General features: G+C 61.0%; 1 protein-coding gene across 3 annotated transcripts; it reads right to left on the bottom strand.

The window, feature by feature from the left end:
* Window positions 1-1,761: 1,761 nt before the first annotated feature.
* SH2D5 (SH2 domain containing 5) lies at window positions 1,762-10,129 on the bottom strand. Of its 3 annotated transcripts, none has more exons than XM_051771562.1 (10): window positions 8,970-10,129; window positions 7,510-7,734; window positions 7,264-7,344; window positions 7,074-7,148; window positions 6,369-6,512; window positions 6,068-6,277; window positions 3,939-4,107; window positions 3,742-3,844; window positions 3,309-3,468; window positions 1,762-1,965 (listed from the first exon to the last, which is right to left on the bottom strand). In XM_051771562.1, the coding sequence occupies exons 2-10, from the start codon at window positions 7,591-7,593 to the stop codon at window positions 1,762-1,764; spliced, it is 1,230 nt and encodes a 409-aa protein (XP_051627522.1). In that variant the 5' UTR covers window positions 7,594-7,734; window positions 8,970-10,129. The 3 variants fall into 3 exon arrangements, with proteins under 3 accessions (XP_051627522.1, XP_051627523.1, XP_051627524.1); XM_051771563.1 differs by having other exon boundaries at window positions 7,510-7,896; XM_051771564.1 differs by lacking the exon at window positions 8,970-10,129 and adding an exon at window positions 8,503-8,516 and having other exon boundaries at window positions 7,510-7,896.
* Window positions 10,130-10,258: the final 129 nt, after the last annotated feature.

Consider the following 10,258-nt stretch of genomic DNA (forward strand, 5'->3'; position numbering starts at 1 on the left):
GCACCATATCCCTGGCTCACCTTACACACACACCAGGGTCACCCCACACACCCGGGTCACCCCACACACCACAGTCAGCCACACACACACCTGGGTCACACCATATCCCTGGCTCACCTTACACACACACCAGGGTCACCCCCCACACGCTGGTCAGACCCACACACCCAGGTCAGACTCACACAACCCGATCAGCCCCTCATACCCAGGTTGGCCCCACACACTTGGATCATCCCACACATACCAGGGTCAGCTCCACACACACGTGTGACTCTACACACCCAGGTCAGCCCCACACAGCCCGATCAGCCTCTCACACCCAGGTCAGCCCCACACACCTGGCTCACCTTACATACACCCAGATCAGCCACACATAACCCAGGTCACCCCCCCACCAGGTCAGCCCCACATACCTGGGTCAGCCCAACACCCTGCTCATCCCCACGCACCCGGGACACCCCACATACTCCGATCAGCCTCCCCCCCGGATCGATCATTCCCACACACCCGGACCAGCCCCTCACGGTGGGGTCAGTCCCACACGCCCGGTTCCCTCCACGCTCCCGGCTTGGCCCCACAAGCGCCTGCTCGGCCGGGCTGGGGAGCACCGGTGGGCGGGGGAAGGTTGGGGCATCCCAAAGGCCGGGTCTGCTCCCCTCGGTGGGTGGGAGTGCTCACCCCTTGCTGGGGACATGCAGGGGAAGAAGGTCCCCCGGGCCGGGGGCTGGGGGAGAAGGGGAGAGCATGGAGGGAAAGAGCTGGGGAGGGATGGAGGGAAAGGGGGAAACTGGCAACAAACGTGAGAGGGGACTAGGGCAGGTCAGGAAGGGACACCTGAGGGGGTCTGTGAGGGGAAACCCTGAGGGTAGACCGTGGGGGAAACCCCGAGGGCAGGAAACCCTGGGGCAACTTCTGGGAGCCGGGACAAGCCGAAGGGGGGTTGAGCGAGGGAAAATGAGATGCCAGTGCCGGGCAGGTCCGAGGGAGCGCAGGGGACTCCGAGGGGGTCTGGTGGGCTGAGGGTCCCGAGGGGTGAGGGAAGTGCCAGGGCACACGTGCACGTGTGCAAGGGGGACATGAGGGTGCGTGCCCGCCGGTGCAAGGGGTGGGCACGAGGGCAGGCGTGCGAGAGGGGGTGCACGGGGGCATATGTAAGGGGGGCACAAGGGCACTCATGTGCGAGGGGAGGTGCACGAGGACACCTGTGCACGACACAGCGCACAAGGGCACCCCTGGGTGGGATCCCTGTGTGGGATCCGGGTGCGCGGGGCCGTGAGCGTGTGGTGGCACCGGTCCCCGGCTGTGCCAGTGCACGGGTGTGGCCCCCGCGAGGGCGAGAACCTGCGTGTGCCACCACAAGTGCGTGTGAGAGCACGGCTGCAGCAGGGCGTGAGGCTGCAAGGGCGCGAGGGGTTGAGCTCGCACGCCTGTGGGAGTGCAAGTGCGCGGGCACACGGGTGTGACAGCACGGGCACAGACACCCGCTGCAGCCGTGCAAGCGTGTGGGTGCATCACGCGAGTGTGCGGGGGCTGCGAGTGCACGGGTGTGAGCTCCCGCACACGGGCGGGCACACGGGCGGGCGACACCGCGGAGCGGGGCTGAGTGCGAGCAGCCAGCGGAGCCCCGTCCGGATGCACAAGAGCCGTTTATTGCCGGACAGCGCGCAGCCCGCGGGAGGGAGGGAGGGATAAGGCAGATGGCAGCCAGTTAAAGCTCGGGGGGGCCGGGGGGCAGCCGTGCACGGGGAGAGGGGGCCGGGCCTACCCTCGCTCATGCTGCACCCCGATGGGGGCAGAGGGGGCCCAGGCGGACTCCCCCCCGCAGGCGCCGGCCCCGCCGCCGGGGTCCCGCTCCTCGTAGCCGGGGTTGCGGTGGCCGGGGGCCAGGCGGCAGAAGCAGCCCCCCGGCGCCCCCGAGTAGTGAGCCAGGAGGGCGGCCACGCTGGCGAACTCGGCGTTGGAGTGCTGCCGTCGGCACCGGAGCGGGAGAGAGGGCAGAGGGGAGAGGTGAGAGGTGAGCCCCCCGTGAGGGCCGTGCAGGGGTGCCCACGAGCCCGTGTGCCCACGCGGCTCTGCACCCCTGGACTGAATGTACCCCACAGCAAATACCTCTGTACCCGTGCACGAGCACACTCACACCCCAAACACAGACCTGTGCCTGTGCAGCAGGTACCCACAGACCCGGGACATCCCCCCGTGATTGTGCAGCAGGTACCCACAGACCCAAGGCACCCATGTCCTGGGCACGAGTCAAATAGAGCCGTGCACCCCCTGCCCCTGTGCACATGTATATTGGTGTACCTGTGCCCCGTGTGTGCACACACAGCTGCCCCTGTGCACTGATACACCCACAGACCAAAGGCCTGTAGGGCTGTGAGTCAGACACATCCATACACCTGTGCACCACGTACCCGTGCATAAATGTACTCGGGCACCCACGAATTGGATGTATTTACACACCAAAGTGTGGATGCACAGGTACACCCACACCTGTGGGTACCTGTGTGCCTTGCACAGATGCACCTGTGCCCCAATGCACCCACAAACCAACGTGCCCATGCCCTGACACCCCTGTGCACCCCACACAAGTGCCCCTGAGCACTGATGCCCTTACACCCACGTGCATCCCTGCACCAGGGCACCAGTTCATCATGGACAGATGGACCAAATGCACTTGCATGGGGCATCAAATGCATGGACACACCAGTGCATCCATGTCCCGACTGTATCCATGTCCCAATGTGCCGGTGCATCCATGCACAGATGCACCGACACACCAGGGCATCCATGCACTAATGCATCCAGTGCTTGTTCACACCAGTGCATCCATGCACAGACACACCCAATGCACTCCCACACCGGTGCATCCATGTCCTGATGCACCAACACACCAGTGCATCAGTGCACAAATGCACCAAAGGCACTTATAGCCCCAGGGCATCCCTGCACGGGTGGTCTCAATGCACCTACACGGTGTGTCAAGTGCACATATATACCAGTGCATCCAAATGCCACCACACCAATGAATCCATGCACAGGCACACCAGGTGCTTGTACACATTGGTGCCTCCATGCACAGGGGCACCCAGTGCCCTCATACACTCCTTCTGTGCATCCATGCTCCACTGCAGCCGTGCACAGACGCACCAATACCCCAGGGCACAATGCACAGATGCAGAAAATGCCCTTTTACCCCAGTGCCCCCCCGCAAGACACATCACGTGCACTTACCCAGGTGCGACCCTGCACTGCTGCAGCCCCGCAGCAAACACACTCGTGCACCCAGCCCACTCTCACCCCCGGCTCACCTCCACGCAGAACCTGCCCTGGTGTGTCCTGAGGAGGCCGTAGGACACGACGCCGCAGGGCGCCCGCACCCACAGGCACCAGCGCTTGGGCAGCCCGGGCTCGGGGCGCAGCAGGAAGGCTCCGGGCACGTCCCGCCGGAGCAGCGCGACCCCCGCGTCCCTGGGGACGAGGCGGCGGGTGGGCACAGGGGGTGAGCACAGGGGTGGGCACAGAGGGTGGGCACAGGGGGTGAGCACAGGGGTGGGCACAGAGGGTGGGCACAGGGGGTGAGCACAGGGGTGGGCACAGAGGGTGGGCACGGGGGGTGGGCACGGGGGTGGGTACAGGGGGTGGGCGCGGGGGTGGGCACGGGGGTGGGCACGGGGGTGGGCGCAGGGGGTGGGGGGCGGCAGGGTGGGCGCAGGGGGCGAGGGGCGGCCCCCGCGCACTCACCTGGCGATGCCGGCGAAGGCCCACACGCTCTCGGCCAGGACGCTCTCGTTCTCGGGCAGGAGGGCCAAGCTCCGCGCGCCTTTGCTCTCCCATCCCGCCGCCGCTGCGGGAGCCCGTCAGTCCCCTCTTTGCCCCCAGAGCCCCCCGATACCAGGGCCGCGGGTGCCCCCCTGCCTCGGTTTCCCCGTGCCACTCACCGGCGTCGCGGGGCGGCTGGTGGAGCTGCCCCTCGGCCCCGCAGTCCCGGTAGGCCCCCGAGCGCAGCACTTTGCTGCGAATGGCTTTCTTGCGCACCAGCACCGGGGAGCAGTAGGGGTTCCCCGGGCGCCAGGAGCCGGCTCTGCCCTCTGCCTCCGGCCGCCGGTCCTGGGGAGGGGATGGGGGGGCTGTGAGAGGGGCTGGGGGCTCTGGCTGCGGGGAATGGCGTGTGAAACACCGGGCGGGGAAAAAAGGCCGTGGAAGAAACGACAACACCAAAAAGGCGACGCCGAAGGTGCGACATCAAAGAGGTGACACCAAAAAAGCAACACAAAAAAAAGCAACAAAGATGCTGCGCCGAAAAAGCTACACCAAAAGTATGACGCCAAAAAATGCAACGCCAAAAACGCGACGCCGAAAATGAGGCAAAGATGCTACACCAAAGAAATGGTACCAAAAAATGTGACACCAAAAAATGGGGCACCAAAAAAAAAAAAAAAGGGACACCAAAAATACGACAAAGATGCGGCACCGAAAATGAGATACCAAAGGTGCAACACAAAAAATGCGACGCCAAAAATGCGACACTAAAAATGATACACCAAAAAATGTGACACCAAAAAATGTGACACCATAAATGTGACACCAACAATGCTACACCAAAACACCATGAAGAAAAAAATGCTGTGGGGAAAAATGCTGTGGACAAACTGCAACACCAAAAAGGCTGTGAAAAACACCATACAGAAGAAAATGTTGTGGAAAACACCATACAGAAAAAACGCTGTGCAAAACACTGTGCCTCAAAAACGCTGTGGAAAAAACGCAATAAAAAGGTGTGCAAAGCACCATGCAGGAAAATGCTGTGCAAAAAAAATGCAACATGAGAAAAGCTGTGGAAAACACCATGCAGAGAAATGCTGTGCAAAAACGGCAACAAAATGCAACACCGAAGATGAGACACCAAAAATGCTGTGCAAAACACCATGAAAAAACAGAGTGTGCAAAAAAAAAAAAAAAAAGCCATGTGAAAGACATTGGAAAAAATGCAGTGCAAAAAATGCTATAAAAAAAAATGCAGTCAGAAATGCCACGCAAAAAACACCCTGCAAAAATCATCCAGCAAAAAATGCCGTGCAACAAAATGAGGTGCCAAAAAAAAAGTGCAAGAAAGTGATGTGCAAACCATGATGTGCAGAAAAAATGCTGTGCAAAACACCATGGAAAAATACCATGCAAAAACCACCACGGAAAAGATGCCACGCAAAAAAAGGTCACGCAAAACATGCCATGCAAACAAACCACCATGCAAAGGATGCTGTGCAAAAAAAACCCCAACAATGCAAAAAGGACTGTGAAAAACCCCCACTGTGCAAAAATGCTCTGCAAGAAATGCCACACCTAGACAGCCATGCAAATCACCATGAAAGAATGCCATGTAAAAAAGTTATATGAAATAATTCCGTGCAAAAAAAATTATACGGAAACACTCAGTGAAAAGAAAAGTGCAGTGTGAAAATACCAGGGGGAAAATGCCGCGCAAAAGTGATGTGAAAAAAAAATTGCTATGCAAAAAAAAAAAAAAAAATTGCAGTGCAAACACGCCCGATGCCAAATTCCAGGCAGGAAAAGGCTGTCAAGGAAAAAAACCATCTAAAACAGAAGGTGAGGACGGGCTGTGCAGGGCGGACCCTGCAAAATGCACCGGGCAAAAATGTGCCCTTCAAAATGCCGTGCAAGAAGGGGACCCGTGAAGCGCTGCACTCACACACCGTGCAGAGGGGACACGCGAGAAAATGCCGTGTTAATCGTCCTGTTTGATGACGTGCTGAGAAGGCCAGGCAAGAGCTGCCCGGGAAAACGTGGGGCAAAATAAAAAAGCTCTGCCAAAAGCCCCGTGCTGTTGTGAAAGACATGAGGTGATTCTCTGCTGGGCCATCTCTGTGATGGTCCTGGTGGGTCCCTGCCAGCCCAGAACATCCTGTGAAACGCCGTGCAAAGGAAAGGCCGTGCGAGACACCGTGCAAACATCGGGCTGTGCAAAAGCACGTGTAAGAAAACGCTGCAAAAACCCCACTCGTGAGGGCCCCCGTGGAGCAGCCCCCGGGAAGGGGCCGTGGGCACCCACCCCTGTGCCCAGCGAGCCGAGGGCGGCGGGCGCGGGCAGGCGCCGGAACGACACCAGGGCGTTGACGTTGCGAGACACCTCGTCGGGGTTGAGGGGCTCCCGCAGCACCCCCGGCCCCGGGGGCTCCCTCTCGCCCGCCTGCTCCTCGGGGTGCGCCAGGAGGTAGCAGAGCTGGAAGCAGCGGCAGAGCAGGAGGTGCAGGGTCTGGACCTGGGGGAGGCGAAAGACACTGCGTGCAAATCTTAAAAATGATGATAATTGAGGGGAGGGGGGTAGGGGGATGGGGGGGTTGGGCCGCCACCTCTCCCGGGAGCCCCACGAAGAGGTGGCAGAAGAGGGTGCTGGGGGGGCTGTGGGGGTTGCGGGCCACGAAGGCGAACTGGCGGTCGGCGAGGCAGCAGGTGCTGTACAGGATCCGGCGGAGAGCGTGGGCCATCAGCAGGGTCTGGGGGACCAGAGGGGGGTCAGGGGGACCCAGCACCCCTGGGAGAGTCCTCCCAGTGTCACCTCTATTTGCCCAGAAGTTTGCAACCCAACTTAGAAAAGCAAAGCAGGTTTGCAAGCGAAAAGCTCAGAGAGGTGCAGCCCCCCTGGGGCACCTTTCCGGCAGCACCCAGAACCCAAGAACCTCCCCAGCACCCTTGACCACCTCCAGCACCTCTGACCCCCCCCTTCCAGCATCCCTGAGCCCCCCAGTACACCTGACCCACCCCACAGCACCCCACAGTGACCCCTCCCCAATACACCTGACCCCCTTCCCCCCAAACACCTCTAACCTCCCTTCCCAGCACCTCAGCACCCCTGACCCCCTATCCAGCACCTCTAACCCCCATTCCCAGCAACTCTGACCTCCATCCCCAGTACCCATGACACCCCCCAGCACCCCTGACCCTCCCCAGCACCCCTGAACCCCCTCCCCAGCACCCACGACCCCCTCATCACCCCTGACCCTCCCTACCATCACTGACCCCCCCCAGCACCCCTGACCCCCCCCCCAGCCCCCTACCTCCCCGTCAGCTCCGTAGACCTTCAAACCCTGCAAACTGAACCTCAGCACCACCAACCTCCTCCTGGGACAGTCCTGTCCGGAGGACATGTGGCACTGGGGGGGCCGGGCTGTGGCACCCGGGGGGTCCCCCCCATGATCCGGGGTCCCCCCATTTCCCAGCGAGGGGGAGCAGTGGTAGATGCCCCACCTTCAGTGCCCGCAGCTGCTCCTCCAGCCACCCCCCCTGCTGCTGCAGGTCCAGCTCCTCCACCACGAAGGAACCCACGTACTGGGGGGGCAAAACCCACCCGTGTCAGCAACAACCCCCTGATGCTGCAATTGCTGCCCCCCAAGGCAACCAGCCCACCCTGAGACGATGTTTTGGGGGATCACGGGGATGTAGCTGCACCTGAACCCCATCTTGGGGTTTGTTCCCCCCCCATGGGTAAGTCACCTCTGCTGGCTTGGTGACACCCCGGGCTCGCTGTTGGGGGGCCGCAGGGTCCGGCCCCCGCCCATTGGACGGCTTCTTCTTCATGGCAGTGGGGTTTTGGGGGTGAAGGCTGGATCAGGATGGGGTTAAGCAGCTCCGGTGCCACATGTGAATTATCCGGAGCCCCCGGGGCGGTGGTGCTGGAGCACTCGGTGGGAGCCTGGATGCGGTCCCTGGTCACCGTCCCTGCGAGGAGGGAGGGGACAGACACAACCTGCCCCCACTGTCCCCTGTTTCCAGTCCCTGCACGGAGTTCCCCAAGTCCTGACGCCAATGCAGATGTCCCCAGGTCCTGTCCCCGTCACAAGGGTTCTTCCATACTGGCCCAAACAAAAGGGTCCCGAAGTCCTGACCACAATCCCAATATGAGGATCCTGCATCCCAGACCCAACACAAGGGTCCCCGTGTCCCAGCCCCTTGTGGCCTGTCCCTCTGTGACCCCAGGTGCCATGCAGGGCTCCCCACACCCTGACCCCGACCCAAGACAAAGGTCCCCGTGTTCCAACCCTGACACCACAGTCCCAGTGTCCTGATCCCAAGTGCAATGTGAATGTACCCCTGTCCTGCCCCTGAGTTCCACGCGAGGGTCCCATAGCAGGATGCAGGCAGTCCCTGCGTCCTGACCCCGAGGGCAATGTGAGGAGCCCCAGATCCCAACCCCAAATGTGATGGATGCAGTCCCCACATCCCTCCCCCAAAAGAACCCCAAGAGATCCCTGCATCCCGAGCACACAGTCCGGACCAAGGGAGTTGCACGTGCAGCCCCACATCCCAAACTGCAGCAAGATTTTTTTAAGGTTCCCACCCCATCCTGCCCCTCTCCCAGTGCTCCATCCCCTGTCCCCACTGTCCCTGCATTCCGAGACCCCCGTGGCTGTCCTTCAGGGGTGATCCCCAAAACACCAGCGATGGGGGTAGCAGTCTTGGGGGTGCTTTTTCGGCCAGAGCACCCACCAAGGGATGCGCCCGGCCCCTCTCCAGACACCCCAAGGGGGTTTGTGCTTCGCAGCCCTCGGCCGGGCTGAGACCGGCGCAACTCGTGTCACGGAGACGCGGCCGCCTGGGTGCAAACACATGGGAAAGGGGGGTCCGGCTGCACCAGGCGCACCTAATGAGGTGTGGGGGGGTCCCTCCGGTGCCGCCACCCGCGTTACAAGCTCAGGTTTGCCCCTCTCATTCCAGTGCAATTTGGGGGGTCTCCCCCCTCCCCCAGCCAATCCGCGGACAGGCAGCCCCCAAGCCCCGCCCCGCTTTTCCCACGCTTCATTCCTCAATGGAGCCCCCGGCCCACCGGCCACCCTGGGGGGCCCCAAGGGAGGGATGCTGACCCCAGAATTTGGGGTGCGCGTGAGCGTGTGCGTGACAGTGGACCCCGAGCATCCCCCGGGACCCCCATCCCGCCGGGCCCCCTCCCGGCTCACGGGCAGCTCTCGCTTGGATGGCTCCGGAGAAACGCAGGTGAAAAATTCCCGGTGCTGCGGGTCCCGGCCTCCGCTGGTTGTTTTCCCTTTGCCGGTGGCTCCTCCGGCAGCTCCCGCCGTGGCGCAGGGATGCTCGACCCGTTGGCGTCAGGCCCTCGCCGCCAGCCAGGCCCCGGCGAGCCCACGGAGCCCACGCCGGGCACGGGGCAGGCAGCGAACTCCCATTTCCTGCCTCCGATCTGCCCGCGATGAATCACCGCAATTTTCCTCCCCGGTTCTCTCCGTTTCTTGGAAGCGACGGCGAGCAGGAACGCTCGCTCCGGCTTTTTGGAAAACGCGGCTGCGGCTGATTTTCTCTCTCCCTTTCCCCCCTCTCCTCCAGCGTGCCCGGCGGAGCAGCGATTTCTAACCCTGACACGCACACACGTGGTCGCTCGCTCGCTCGCCACCCCCTGCCCTGATGCTCAGACCCTTTTCACCCCAATTTCTACATTCATTGGGGAGTTTTGCCCACTGCTGCCTGCTTTTGCCAGAAAAAGATAAAGAGGGATGGCTCCGACCTCACTGCAAAGCACCCACTTAGCCCAGAGCCTCCCCAACACCCTCTGGCCGGCTGAGGCAAAGCTGCTTCCAGCCCCAGGGATGCACTTGGCTCCTGGAATGGGAAAGCAGCAGTCTGGGGAGGTGATGGGGTCTAACGCCCTGGGATGCATCCAAAAATCCCTGTCTCGTGCCCCAGTGATCCCAAGGGTGCAAGGAAAAGCGTCCAACCAGTGGCATTCCAACCTTGGGTCACAGCCAGCACCAGCTGCTTCGAGACACCGTGAGATGTGCTGGCAGAGCCACCGGAACAATCGATAGCGTAGAAACGGGGGAAAATGGAAAAAACAGGACAGATGGGGCTGAAGAAATAACATAACGGAGCCCAGTCTGGCCAGGAAGCAGAGACTGGAGAAGAGTGAGCGGCGGAGGCAGCACAAACCTCCCTGGATGTGCTTGCTGGGTTGGTGATGAAGGTTTCCCAACTCAATCCCAGTCACCGCTCCTGGGAAGCAGGGATCAATCCTTTGGATTAAATACAACCAGCTCTGTGGCTTTCGGCTTTGGCTCACTGTGCAGAAACCACCTAATTCAAACCACAGCCAAAGAATCTGGTGATGATCAAGGGAGCCAACGGCTGGTTTTGGCTCCACTCAAAGTTTGAGGTGCACTTGCTCAGGTGTGAGAAATAGGTGTCATCCAGAGCAGTGGTTTTTTTAAAAAAAAAAATCTGTGGTGTTGTTGGTGTT

The sequence above is a fragment of the Manacus candei genome, unplaced genomic scaffold (genome assembly GCF_025592945.1).
Source record: "Manacus candei isolate 608988 ecotype Guabito, Panama unplaced genomic scaffold, ASM2559294v1 h1tg000136l, whole genome shotgun sequence".
Taxonomy (NCBI): domain Eukaryota; kingdom Metazoa; phylum Chordata; class Aves; order Passeriformes; family Pipridae; genus Manacus; species Manacus candei.

What these genes read in the sequence shown, in the direction of transcription:
- SH2D5 (XM_051771562.1), bottom strand. Translation starts at nt 7,593, where the DNA reads ATGAAGAAGAAGCCGTCCAATGGGCGGGGGCCGGACCCTGCGGCCCCC. An exon ending in GTGTCACCAAGCCAGCAGAG is followed by an intron (nt 7,345 to 7,509) that starts GTGACTTACCCA and finishes TTGCCCCCCCAG; the next exon opens with TACGTGGGTTCCTTCGTGGT. An exon ending in GCCTTCGCCGGCATCGCCAG is followed by an intron (nt 3,469 to 3,741) that starts GTGAGTGCGCGG and finishes CCTCGTCCCCAG; the next exon opens with GGACGCGGGGGTCGCGCTGC.